Source organism: Protopterus annectens, chromosome 6.part0 (genome assembly GCF_019279795.1).
Source record: "Protopterus annectens isolate FY-2018-M chromosome 6.part0, PAN1.0, whole genome shotgun sequence".
In the NCBI taxonomy this organism is placed as follows: Eukaryota; Metazoa; Chordata; order Ceratodontiformes; family Protopteridae; genus Protopterus; species Protopterus annectens.
The window spans coordinates 1,404,541,706-1,404,556,457 of NC_056737.1; the positions used below are offsets into that span (position 1 = coordinate 1,404,541,706).

A 14,752-nucleotide genomic window follows, 5' to 3' on the forward strand; every position below is an offset into this window, starting at 1 on the left:
TAGTCTAAGCTATCTAGGTTATATTCTGCCAAGGATATGACCACTGGCCAGCTTTCAAAGCTTCAGGACACCTCTGACACAGCCTAACCTCTGTGGGGTTTGAGGATAGCCCCAAAAATGCAGAGGTTAGGTGACCAAAAGCTTCAGAGCTTTCTTACCCCAAGAATGGAGGCTAGAGCCCTGAAAGGAAAATGCTAGGAAAGGAAAACACCAACATATAAAACATATGCTATTTACAAATGAGAGTAATTATGCATACTAGCAATACACCAAAAACATCAAGGGGATGGAGGTAGTACACTGTATGCATTCATACAGCCTGTTCTTTTCAGAATGTAAATGTACTCCCTAATACTTACAAAAACTTCCTCATGCGTTCACAGATTAATACTAAGCTAACTGCCCTTGTGGGCCATTTTAAGCCTAGCCAATTACCACATGTGGGAATCAAAGCCTGCACCTTGTGTCTGTAAAGTAAACACCTTAACAATTATGTCAGCCTCCCACTCTCAATACATTATGGTCTATATACTCCACATGCAGTTTGCAGTTTTGTCTCTGGAGATGTCACATCACTAAGTACTCCAAAGTCATATATGCTGTTTCTCTTCTTACATGTATATTAAAAAAGTTAACCAATAAAGTACCTCAACTTTTACTCAAAAATCATGCAACAGTTCTATAAAAGAATATGTTGTGAGCTATACAGACAACAAAATCAATGACAGTCAACACCCCCCCTATGGCTGTGGTTTGCCTTTTCTTTTCCAACATAATCCCAGAAGACTACAAGAAGTTTGGCAGTGAAGTGTTAAGTTTCTGCTCTGAGGCAAGAAAAAGAAAACAGACTACTAACACCAAACTTGGCACGCTCTACAGGACCAAACCGTACCTCACTCACCAAGCAGACTAGCCACAGCAAGAACCCACTTACTATCTATCGTCTTCTGTTGCTCACGTTTTCACCAGCATACGCAAGGCTGACATTAATAATCTAGAATTCTGCTATAACAAAATAGCTCCGTTTGCAGCCAATCATCTGCACAAAACTCATCATTCTCCACTCTTCAGCAACTCAACTGGCTGGAGCTTCCCAACCTGTTAACTCTAAACGAACTTACCTTTGCCCACAAAGTCATACGCAACCCCAGTAACTGCCCTGCAGGTCCCTTAGGTCTTCCAACAGACTTATGCTAAAAGTTACCCAGTGTCACAACTATCATAGTGACTCCCTCTATTCCAATAAAATAGCCAAGGTCTGGAATGCTCTTCCTCAGCACATCCAAAATCAATCCCAACATCTCATTTAAAAAAAGCCTAAAAGAATATCTCCGTAGCAACTGGCCCTGCATTTCACCTGGTTAATTCCTTTCCCACATGTCTTCACATTTCTCTTTCTCTAGTACCTCTCTCCTGCACCGTAAGCAGCTAGTGCCTATATCCCATACCTAGATCTGATTTTTTTATTTTTCTGTTAGATCTTGATTATTCCAGTTACTAATATGTCTGTAATATGTTATACTACGTTTGTTTAAAACTACTGAGTTTCTTTAGTAACTTTGTTAATTGCTTTATTAATTGCCAAACTCATTTTATGACTACTTGTTGTATATTAAATTGTTAATGTACTGGAGCTGTTCTCCCTGGGTCTCCGCTGAAAACGGGCTACTTGCCCAGTCAGACACTACCCGGTTATGAAATGTAAATAAATAAAAATAAATAAATACTACAAAAAAACACATACACAAATGATATGCATATTTAAAACATATTTAATTGATTGACAATTAAAATATTCAGAATACAATATATCAGTAGTTAAAAACAAATCAAAACACATTTGTGAACATTTTTAGATGACAGTGTTAAGCCTCATTTCTTAATTAAAAATTTTGTGATGTCAGTCCCATGTTTAGAGGCAGCTGAAAGTCTTTTCATTTGGCTTCTCTCTTTTGCTTGTTTTGCAGTCCTCTGAAGGCAAAAGAAAATGCAACATATAAGTATTTTATTGTATACTTTGTTTACTTTAGATTTATTTACCGGCTAAGTGAACTTGTCCATTGGTCATCTCTACCTACAACACAGGTCAGAAAAGAATTATACAAATGCACAAAACTATTAGTTGAGAGGTGAAATAATGCAAGTAGCATTCAAAATCTGGCATTAGAATTCTTGTAAAGATAAACAACATACAGATATGTGTTTGTTACAAACTTAAATAGGACAAAGAAGAGTTTGTTATACACTATATAAATGTTGTACTTCGAGGAGTATATGAAGTGCTGCAATTCATATTAGCCATGCTTTACACATTATTCAAAGTTCATTTTATATCATATTTTTACTTGCCTGCTTAACTGCATACCTGATTCAATCACTTCTTTCATTCATTTAGTTACTTTTTGCTGATTAAGCAATGTTCAGCTCTGTACAATGTACATTTGGTTGGTATACTCTAAAATAAAGTGGCCAAAGCCTGCAGTTATTTTTTCTTTGTGCGTCTTTCCACTGTGCCTGTTGATCATCAAGCCTCCTCCATTAGGCATGCCCATTCATTCTCCCATCCTGAGTGCGCACTCACAAGTGATGGGGAGATCTGGACAGAGGGGCATAATACAGGCAGCCTTAAAAATGGTTTGTGCATCCTAAATGAAAGCGTATTTATGCAGGCCTAACTCATCCCCTGGGTGGAGGAATAGATGACCTGCATCACTATGAGAATAATAATGACCTCTTCTGCTAGCTATGTCAACTGTCTTAGCCTGTAACTGGTCTTGCATCTCCTGGGCTGTAGTCAGGACTCTCTTTTCCTATGCCACCAGAGCTAAAGCCTGCAGTTAAAAAAAACCAGAAACCATTATGCTGCTGTGCAGCTGCACTCAGAATTCCAACGTTTCAACAGGCAGGCATGTGTTAAGTTTTGCAAAGTAAATAAAATGTTCTTATAAATTAGCCAGCCATTTATGAGGAGACACTCTCAAACTGCATCTCTAATAGTCAGCACCAAAATGGAGCAACCAGACATATGCTGTGTATCCTAGCATGCAAATTTGAAACAATTATTTATTTTAATGAGCTATCCTACAATTTAAAGAGAACCCTGGCATATTTATCATGACTATTTTATTTTTACCAAGTTATATACTTAGTTAATTTTCTCCAGAATACCTGGTTGGCCATTTTTAACTAAATCCTGCTATTTTATATTGTATTCTTTCAGTACTGAGAAGGTATGCTGTGTGAAGATATGCTCTTTCCAGGAAAGGGGTAGAGTTAAATTTGGTGATAGTGATAGGGGAAGCAGATTCAAAGATGTTAGTTACAACCATGGTTATCACCAGAGCAGCAGTAAAGTGTGGCATTCACCAGAATTCCTCTTCAGAGGAAGAAAAGGCCCCTTCAAATTTTAAGGATTTTATCTGTCAGTGGCTTTCCAGCTGTAGTCAGTCACTGGAACCCAAACTGCTGACTTAAAAATTATGTTATATTTGCATCACTTGCCTATTAATAGTTCTATCTTTATATTAGAATGTCACATGGTGTCCTTCCAGTAGTACTTCTTTCATAACTGCATCAAAAATTACTTCATAAGTGTTAGGCAAATGATAAAGCCCTGACTACAAACTAAATGACCAGAATTTGATAAGCAGTCCGGGCTCTAGAAAAGCTAGGGAAGAGAGGATGGTAGAGAGTGTCCGTTCACTGCTTGGATGACATCTTGTGGGAAAACTGGATGTTGTACCCACAGAGTGTAAACCTCTTGAGCATACTGTACCAGTGACATGTGCACAAGCCAGGGAAGTCAGCCTGCAGAGGTATGCTGCCTGCAGCAGCAAGCACACAGTGGAGCTCAGAGAGCTGCCACAAGGGGGAGGCAACTTCAGGGGGGATGGGCAGGCCACTGCTCCCTTAATACTCAACTTTCACCACTGGAAAAAAGGTCAGAAAAGCCATGTAGTAGGTATGAATGGGCTGCAGTGCTCTTGCCTAGACAAGGATGCATGGCTGCAGCAGAGTACAATGAAGGGGACAGTTGGATGGACACACGCAGCCATCAGAAGGGGTCTTGCGGAGGTGCAAAGAAAAATCTTGAGCAAATGTCAAGTGACTATTGACCAAGAACAGAGTTACAACAGAAACTGTACTTCCTCCATTATTAGCACTTGCAAACTGTAATCATTGTCTGGCAATCAGCACAGAGGATTAAAACTACTGATTAAGAAGATGAGTCCTGCAGTCTAGCTTTTGATTCCATCAGCTTCCATTTGAATACTGTACGACTCTGTGCAAGTCACTTAAAATTGAACGTGCTCCAGGGGAATTAGGATAGACTCCTCAATAGTATCATGGACTGCATTCCTAGTAACTAAAAAAATGATCAAATCCAGGGACTGGAGCATTATGTCATCTCCAAATTACTTCTGTTACATTCAGATTCAGACCGGTGTTTATGTTCAACAAAGCTTCCTAAAAGCATATTTATTTTGCATTTATAACAAGCTACAAAACTAGATCAATGCTTAAAGACATTCAGAGAAACACGAATAAACCCTTTTATACATAGTGTGCACATCAATATTTTCATCTGAACATCTGTCACTTAAGGACAGGAGCTACCCTGTCCTGTAGTCTGCTTCCAGTTAAGCTCAATTAGAAATAACATCAACAATCAACATCTGATCTGAGGAACATGGCTAAACTGTTGGAAATGCTGTAATTAATGAATTAAATCTGGTAACAGCACTGTGAAAATGCCTCTGTTCTAGCAGATGCAAATGAGGGACTGGGATATTAATGATGGTATCAAAAGATGAAATAACACAGGAAGCCTTGCAGGTGTGAAGCTATAAGTAACTGAAATGTAATGAAGAGCGCACACATTTCTCAAAAGCTCTTGCTATGGAACATAAAATTTCCCTTTCCAGAGTGTGAAGAAAGGAAACAAGGTAATGCGACAAGACTACAGAATGCTCCAGGTAACCTGGAGATGGGAAAAAAAAAAAAAAAAAAAGGTAAGAAACTTTAAATATGCAGCTGGAGAAGAAGATGGGCAACTTTAAAAATAACAGGAAACACTGAAAGAGCAGAAAATACAGTTGGGTGAGGTATTCACTCCACTGTATCTTGAAATGACATTATTATGGATCTCTTCATTATGGCTCATCCATCTTTTGTTCACCTTTTTTTTAACGTATCAGAGTCCAATGAATACAATCAATTCATCTCATGGTCAGTCTCCAGTCATCTTTATTAGCGAGACTTAAGTTTATAGTGCTGAATGTGTATATTTATTTGAAGTTTATTAATTAGAGTCAGTGCTGTAACAAAGCATATACCATATACACCATAGTGTGCACTTTTTTGAAATAGTTATTTTCTGAAATTCAACTAGTACATGCACTAGAATGCCAATAAACATTATGACATAGTTACCACATTATTTTATTAAGTGATATATTTTTTATAATTACTTTTTTTCCGATTACCTGGCTAGCTACATTTTTAAGCATGTCATAACAGCTTTTATCACCATAAAAAGGTATGCTGTCTGGAAAACACAGAAGGAGAATCTGTTTGAGAAGCCAGATTAATAAAAAAGTAGCAGCATCAGCAGTTTTTGAGTTGCCCGGCATTGACTTGGTGGTTTCTGAATTGTCTCAGACAGCTGCACTATCTGCGCCAAAATAATGAAATGCATTCCATGGCTCATCATGGCAGCAGTGTTAAATTAAAAGATAATCCCCAAAGCACACATGGCATGTGTTAATGAAAGGAAATATGACGAAAGGAGCAACAAATGTTTGTCAGTCAAAACTATTTAAACAGACTGTCTGGAAAAAAAAACATGGAAGTGAGATTGTCAAGAAAGGCAGAAAGCCAGGGGATCAGAGTACAATTTCTGATCTCTGCAAGGATGACTATATTCCTTGCACAAGGACCAGCAGTTTTAAAAATACCTAACCACTTCATTAATGTTACAATTCATGGCAACTTGAATGAACAACGAGATATACTCAAAGCACTGAAAAAAAACACGTTAAGGGTACGAAGAGAGGTATTCAAGTTTGAAAGTTACAGCTCAGATTATCATTTTGAGTTTACAGACGTGTGCATTTCATACTGCAGGCAACAACAGAAATACCTTATAAAACTGAAGAGAATAATGAAATGAAGAAAAACCCTGTTTGTAAAAAGAGTTACTCTTCCATGTAGGCTAGGTTACAAAAACCTCATACAAGATAAACATGAGCAAAAGCAAAATTTAATCATTTTTCTTATTGTCGTTTTTTTTTTCTATCTGGTGCCAGTTCTTTTAACTAAAGCACACATGAATCTAAATGGTAAACGTGAATGCCTTAAAAAAGTAATGGGAACAGAAAATAATGTTTTCACCACTCAAAGTCTAAGAAGCCATTGGAAACCATCTTAAAATGTCGTACAAGGATTATAAGCAAGTACTACGCAATCAGTCTTCAGACCATTACAAGCCTAACAAATGACTCGTATTCAAAAGTCTATCCCCAGTCTCAAGAAGGACAACAAGCTAGACTATGGAGAATTTGAAGCTGCCCATCCAATAATCTAAGTTTACCTTGAAGGAGGCAAAGGTACTGCTCTGCTAGACATGTAGTGGAAATTTGTTCCAGAGGTGGGTGGATATTTTGGATCAAGAATCTATCATGCCAGTGTGTCTTATTTATCTGTTGATGAAGGTATAACTTCCTTTAACTGGGTATTTGAGGAATTATTTGTTCAGCAAAGAAAATGGAGGTCAAGAAGGGTTGAGTCATTCATGACTCAAAAGGCTGTACACAGATCCTCTTACAGGACTCTATAACAGACTGAGTACAGAGAGAGAGAGGGCTACCAGTCTGTCTTGACAACTACGATTTTTGAGGCCACTGATCTTTTTAGTTATGAATCTCAGAGGTCTCTTAAGTTGACTGATATGTCTAGACATAAACATGCAAAAAGAGGGATTATACTCACTGATGCCTCTGATGAGATACAAATAAAGGGGAAAAGTCTTCTAGACCTAGAAGAAATGCATTTGGAAATTATATGACCCAGACAGTAGGCTTTCTGAGCTACTGTGGAGACATGATGGTCAAAAGACAAGGAATTTTAAACAAGCGTGCCAAAATCCCTTATGTCAGTATCTGACTGGAGGGGGTTTCTCAGCTACATGGTATATGCAAATGTTTCACTTACTAAAATGAAGCATACTGCATTTTTTTTTTCAAATTTAATTTGAGATTAGATAACATAGTCTACCATGATGGAGCAGTTGTGAGTCAGTAGAAGACTGAATAACAATGCCCAGTTTACAGTCATCTGCAAACCTGGATAACCGTAGGCCAACAGTGTTGGCCTGAAGGTCTAAGAAAGTGATGACAAATAGGAGAAGGCTCAACATTCAGCCCCAAGTGTACGCCACTGGTAATTTGACCATGATCCGTCTCTAATTATAAGAGTGGATTAAGGACTATCAAGAACACCACAGTGATGAATAAGGTGTTTGAGAAATCTATGATTATTCATTATTTTCTCAATTTTTATATACCTCAGTTTACAGCAAGACAGAATATTACCTTTAAGAGAAAACCAAATCTGAAAAGCATCCTGAAAAATGTTGGTGAATCTCAACAAGTAGAAGGGAGCACACACACACACCTGTAAATGTGAATGATGTAAACAATGTTGCTATATAAACTTCAATGAAACTGGAAATATTTTACTGTCATTAGAAAGATGAAGGGGAAAAGGAAGACTCAACTGTAATATTACTCTAAATGTCTTGTGTGCCTGGCAATGCATTCCATATAGGTATGTGTTTAAAGACGGCATTTATATAGTATTAAGAGAGATGAAAATAAATGAGCAAGACAATCATTGACTTATGCAGATTTTCATGCTTTTTTAGTTTTTTTTTTATTTTGGAGAAAATCAATTTACCTTTAATGGTGCAGGAATATTAGGAGTTGATATGGCAAGGGAGAACTAATGCTAATATATCAACAGGATTGAAAGAAACTGTTACTGTAAGAAGTATGTTAAAGACAAAGATCAGAAGCACTTTAACCACTTTTGAATATTTATTACAGTTCTTGTTTTGGTTTAATATGTTTCACTAGAATTTAGACATCTATTTTTTTACAGGTTAACAGTTTTAACTTTTTAATATTTTTAAAAAGTATGAGAGATCAGGTGATGATAGTCATATAACTTCTTTGAATTCTATAAAATGGAAAGTGTAAGAAAGGTGGTTTGGGATGAAAGTGCTTAATCTTGTTCGTTTTTTACTGCTTTGTATTAACATATTTTTAATGTGAATTAGTTTGTAGCTGTTTGTAATTCTTTGTCATAAGTGTAGTAGCATTTCTTTTTGAAGATGTTAACTGGGACTGAGACATCTGTGGACAGCTAGAACTCTGAACAGAGTAAAATCTGCACCAAATTTGTCATGTACAATATTTATTTTGGCTCAGAGTAAGGTGGTCTTAGCGTGCTAGTGCTTAAATTCCTGACATATTTAGTGGTTATTTTAAGCTTATACTCAGCTCTGAGCTTCTTCCTGATGGTCCCATTAAGATCTCTACTGGTATGCTTAAGTGTGCTTTTAAGGAAGGTAGAATGAAGCCTCTTATAAACATTAAGTAACTTATTTGACTTATAATATAAATTTATTTACTTATACAGATATTCCACTATAGCTTTTTTGTTATATTTTGGGTTGATAAGAACTGCCTTATCAATGCAACTACTTAAGTGGGAGTAGAAGATAGAGGCATAGGCAGTGGCTTTATCCATGGGATCCCCTAAAGGATAATTATAGTGGTATTTATTTGGTCATCAAGTAATTGAAGGTTTACTTTTGAGAAGTCCTTAACCACAGAGGCATTTGCAGGGAAAGTACCACCAGCATGAAGGGAAACGGTCACTAATTTATGAATGGTCTGATTTAACAAGGAGGTACTAATCACATGGAGATGTGCAAGAAGTGGCCACATTTGTGAGGACAAGATCAAGTGTACTGGGGGTCCTTAGTAGAATAGTTAGCTACATCTATAAAAGGAAGTTAACATTTATCATGTCAAAGAAGCGTTAAGCATGCCGACCAGCAGTAGTTCAGCCAGTTTACTGATGGATAGTTGGTGCCCCCCAGCAAAGAGCTGGAGAGTTTAATCAGCATTTCAGGCAAGGTGTTAAGATAGATATCATTCTCAGATGGGGGCCTATGGGGTGTTCTGTAGCTAGCATGAAGTGGCAATAAATTTTGTTTAGGGTGGTTTGGACTTCTAGTAGTTCAAATTTGGTGTCTTGAAGAATCTGTTGTGAGGTGATGATATTCCTGACAAATCACGTCAAAAAACAGCTCAAACAAACTCGAAAAAACAAACCAGTAATATTTCACACAATTTAATGTTCTACCTGTTCTAACACTGTAAATGAGAAACTATGGGACTGGTATTCTACTATATGCCTAGCTAGGGCATTGGTGCTAGCATTTCTGCTTATACTGTATAAATGCTCATAAATGCGTTGCTTGAAACAATGTTCCGTCTTACCTAAATAAAAAGCCGAACACTGGCTACAGGAGGCCAGGTATACTATACCTTGGCTTTCACAATTAAATTTTCCTTTTATGTTGTATTTAATACCCTTAATTCTCACATACGTTCATGTCCGGATATATTTGCAGTAATGACATCGCCCGCATTTGTACATGCCCCAAGCTTGACTATAATTAATTTTACTTGTTTCTAGGAGAGCTTTTAAATTTAGTCCTCTTCTGAAAGTAACCAACGGTCCCGTTCCTAAAATGCTGGCAATAGAACGGTCTTCTAAAATGAACTCCCAATTGTTTATTACGGCATTTTTAAAGTCTATGGCATTAGTGGAAAAATATGTTAAAAAGCTGGACATATAATTATTAGATGGATTACTATTCATAACTTCATCTGAATCGCTAATGCCTATTGGACTACAGAATGCTTCTTTTACCTGGCCTGGCCTACCTGGCCTCTTGTAGCCACTGTTCGGCTTTTTATTTAGGTAAGATGGAACGTCGCTTCAAGCAACGCATTTATGAGCATTTATACAGTATAAGCAGAAATGCTAGCACCAATGCCCTAGCAAGGCATATAGTACAATACCAGTCCCATTGTTTCTCATTTACATTGTTAGAACAGGTAGAACATTAAATCATGTGGAATATTACTGGTTTGCTTTTTTGAGTATATTCCTGACAAACACTGATACTTCTCCACAACTGCTAGTAGTTCTGAAAATGTGACCACAGAACATAGAGAAAGCTTTCACTGCTTTGAAACCATGTCTCTGTAACTACACACATATAAATGTGTTCACATTGCAAGACAGCATAGAGTTTTTTTTTTTTTTTTTTAGAATCCTTAACATTAAGTTGAACCACTTTAATATGTTCCAAGTTAGAATCTACTAAGCTGGAATATCCAGCATATGGACTCTGCCTAAAAAGGCACAAAGGCTTTAGACATAACACAGAAGTCTTGATAAAAGAGGTGCAGACCATCCCTGGCAAAGGAAGATGACTTGCTAGGCATCTTGCGTCAAGATGACACAAACATCAGCTACAGAGTTTTTTTTTAAATAGGTTTATGAAAATTATAATTAAAACATTATATAGAACAAACAACTGGGATAATCATCTACAGTCAGCAACTGAAATTAAGCAACAAAACCACAATTAGTAAGATACAGCTCTAGATCAGGGAGGCCAAGCCCACATATATTCATCGGGAGAGTAAGATGTTCCCAACTCATCCAGGACTTTTTCCCCTTTCCAAACAAAATCTCTAAAACAAGATTCTAAATTTTACCAGGCAACTCTAGGAGGAGTCACCAGGACACCCTTGTAAGCTTATACTATCAAAGGGAGGATATACCGATTAAATGCATGGATCCTTTGTGGCATATCTAGACATAATAAATTCCATCTCTGACAGTAGGACCTAACCTTGCAAAAAAATGGCATTGTAGTTTGCTACTGCTGACAGTTAATGATGGACATAACTGTAAACCTAGGTATTTTACTCTATTTCTTTGTTCTACAAATGGATTTCTCTCCCTCAGTTGCTCCCTTGGAATAAAATTTATTTTAATATTCTCTGGCTTGTCCTGATTAATCTTGTATCCCCCTAGTGATCCAACATTTCTTTAATATAGCAAATAAAATAACTAATTCTTCCTCACAGTAGCCCAGACATACTAGCAAACCATTCATATACAAAGATAATTTATGGCATACACCCTTCTAAGCAATAGCCTGCTACGGCAAACTGTCTCAAACATACTGCCAGGGGCCCAAAGTATGATAGAAATAATAGGGGAAGGAGGCACCCTCTGCATTGTCCCTCTTTGTATGGTGATTAGGGCTAATAAACTACAATTTCTTTTCAGCTTAGCTAAATAACCTGGATACAGTTGTTCCAAGTACATTTACATATCTGTTAGTTAAGTCCATGGCTCTTAGCATCTCCCACAAGAATGCCCATCTGACTGTTTTGAATGCTTTTTCCACACCAGCTACAGAGGTTTGACGTAGAAAAATATAATGCATATAATGCACTTCCACAGCAATACCAATTACCAGCTTGAGTTCTTCAGTGTTTTCTTCTCCTAATCTCTTCTTAAATATACAGTTGATTCAGATAACAAATAAACATTAATAAGGTATAGTGAAGCACTTAGTGGAAGATATATTAATATATGGATAATCCAAACTTAAACCTTAAGGGATTATTCTTAAGTAAGAAGCTAGAACAGACACACTTGGGAGTGACCATAACTGGAGGCAAACTATTACAGCACACATATACCATGGTTTGCATATAAGCTTTTGAAATTAATAAATATATATGCACCTATGACATTTACATATACTAAACATATAGGTGTCTTGCTTATTGCTGGATTTGTAGACAGCAGGCCTGAAATTTATTTACAGCTGTGTTGGGAAAATGGCTGAGTCACCATACTTAGGTGAGGTGAAGTCTAATTGTGCTAATGAATGAGCACATTTCAGTAGCACAAATAAAATGCAAATATGTTAAAAGCAGATTTAATTCAGAGATTAAAGAAAATTCCTCTTTCAGCTTCTCAGGTTAACTGATCCAATGGAATATGGAGGTCTATATCAAAAATTTAGCCCTGATATGAAGCTGACTGTCCCACTAGTCATCCTTGGCTATGACCCACAGGGCTTTCTGCACCATGAGGAAGTTCAAGAGTCTGAAAGAACACCTTTCTCAACCAACAAGGGGCACCGGGAAAGTTTTGTTCTTTATTCCCTGATTCTTGTTCTGGTGAACTGAGCTACATTTCAGGAAGATTCTGACCCATCAACAAGTCCAAGTTTGGAGCCCTATCAGATGGCTGGAGACCTGGCTATGGGCTACTTAATAAATCAGTCACTTTCTTAGGGATGAAAAGTGGAGACAAAGATGCCACTCTCTATGCTCCAGTGCTAGATGAGCACTATTTCCATGCACAGGAGATATCAAGTTGTGCCGTCTTGCTCATACCAAATTATAGACTGGTGCCCGACTGGACCAGCAGAGACCTTAGCAATAGCAGTTCCTCTAAAGCACTCAGAGTTTGAAGAATTGTTCTTAGTTTCAGCTGGTTGAAGTCCACTCTCCAGGGGGAAGGGGGGTTAACAGCACTCCTTGCATCATACATGAGCCTAAACTGTAAGTGAATTGTGCATCATACGACCCAGGTGGGACTTGAATCCACCATCCCCAGCTCTGGAGGCTGAAGCCTTACTTTTCAAGCCACTGGGCCCTATCAAAGCCACTACACCAGGGAGTACCCAGATTTGAACTGGGCCTTTTTGATCAGCAAGTCAAATACTTCACCACTGTGCAATATCCTTACTTCAAAACAATGGATGCACCCGGGATCTCAATCCAGAACATTTTACACCATAAATAAGAATTCTACTCCAAGACCAACAATCCATGCAATAATTTAAAATTTTAACAGACTCTGCTACAGAAATGGAAGACCCATGATTTCTAGGAATGGTTCACCATTCCAGGGTCCACTGAGAAGTGTCCATCAACAGGTCAGTGAGTGCGTGATGGCTATGTAGCCACTCACACTGTGAGAACAGATTAAAATGTCTATATATTTTGTATTCATCCTTCCCCTTGTGCAAGGTGCAACATCTACATCACCATGAAGACAGAAGATGGAGCCAAGTCTAAACAATATGCTGCATCCTCATCCTTGATACTTAGGCCATGACGTTTCTGGCCCCATCCATGGACAGGAATAGAGAGCACTGGCCATTGTCTAACTTTCTTTCAATAAAGGTCTCGTCCTAAAGAGGAACATTGCAGATTTATGCCAATTGATTGTCACCACTATTGACAACATCCTTGTGAGTACCCACAGAAGGGTTGTATCTAGAGTGTCCCTAGACAGGGTTGCCCATGAAATGATCTTCTAGGTAAGGAGTCTCCAGGAGTCCCCTTTCCTGAAAGGCTTCCACTACAAAAGCCAAAAAATATAATGAAGACTTTGTGCAAAGGAAAGTCAAAACGGCAACCCTTATGATGCCCACCCACAGCAAAATGAAGCACCTTCTATGTGAAGGGTAAATGCTGACATGCTTAGAGAAGCATGCATCAGTTATATCTAGAAACACCACCTAGGTGTCCTCTGGGGAAAAACCATGTTCCTCTCCTGCAGGATGACTATCTGTAGCTGAATATAGTGAATGTGCTTGATGAAATCACTGAAGTTCAAAACTGGACAACATTTTCCATAACTTTCAGGAGAAGGAAGAGGAACAGAAATAAAAGCCCATACTTTGTCACCAGACCAGTCATAGGATCATAGGAAATTACTAGGCTATCAACCTGGAAGTCATTTTAAGCCTAGCCATTTCAACCCAATGTAATACCATAGAAGTACTAGTCAATACCAAAGATTGCATTTAGTGGTTGTGGGCATTATCCCTGGTAGGAATTTATTGTGCCCCATCCACTCATCCACAAATTCACAGATTAGTACTAAGCTAACTGCCCTTGTGAGCTATTTTAAGCCTAGCCAATTACCCCTTGAGAGACTCAAACCCTGTACCTTGTGTTTGTAAGGCAAACATCTTAACCATTAGGCCACCCTCCCAAACCTTCAGGTTCCTCTTGAACAGTGTCATAGAAGTGTTCTGTTTCACATGAATGGGTAAGCCTGTTCAAAAGATGTGGCAGTGACTGGGAGATACAATGGATATAAAACGTTTACATACCCCTGATAAAATGCCAGATTGTTGTGATGTAAAAACATGAGATTGTTGTGATGTAAAAAATCTGCTACCCCCACCCCATCAACAACCTTACACCTACCCCCTGATTCTGCAGCAAAGACCTTTAACACTTTCTTCACCGAAACTGTAAAATCCCTAGCTAATAATCTATCTCCCTGCTCCTCAACTACTAGCACAGCTAATCGGCTGAACCCCCCCCCCCTTAAAATTCGATTGTATACCTACAGACTATATCAAATCCTTACTAAAGAAATTAAAACCTACTTCCCTGACTGCAGACCAACTTCCCGCAGAGTTTCTACAAAAAGCTGCCACTGTAATAGCTTATCCTATCTCCATCTTAATCAATCGTTCTATCCAGGAATCCTACGCCCCCCCCCCCATTTGGAAAACAGCTCATATTATTCCACTTCATAAAGGTGGAAACTCCACTGA

At 38.1% G+C, this 14,752-nt stretch overlaps 1 protein-coding gene across 1 annotated transcript in view; it reads right to left on the bottom strand.

The window, feature by feature from the left end:
* Positions 1-1,800: 1,800 nt before the first annotated feature.
* The window catches only part of ZRANB3 (zinc finger RANBP2-type containing 3), a 2,104,294-nt gene continuing 2,091,342 nt past the window's right edge, over positions 1,801-14,752 (bottom strand). Inside the window, exon 21 of the mRNA XM_044074946.1 lies at positions 1,801-1,971. Coding sequence (XP_043930881.1) covers positions 1,873-1,971 — 99 coding nt within the window. The 3' untranslated portion in view covers positions 1,801-1,872. The remainder of the gene's footprint in view (positions 1,972-14,752) is intronic.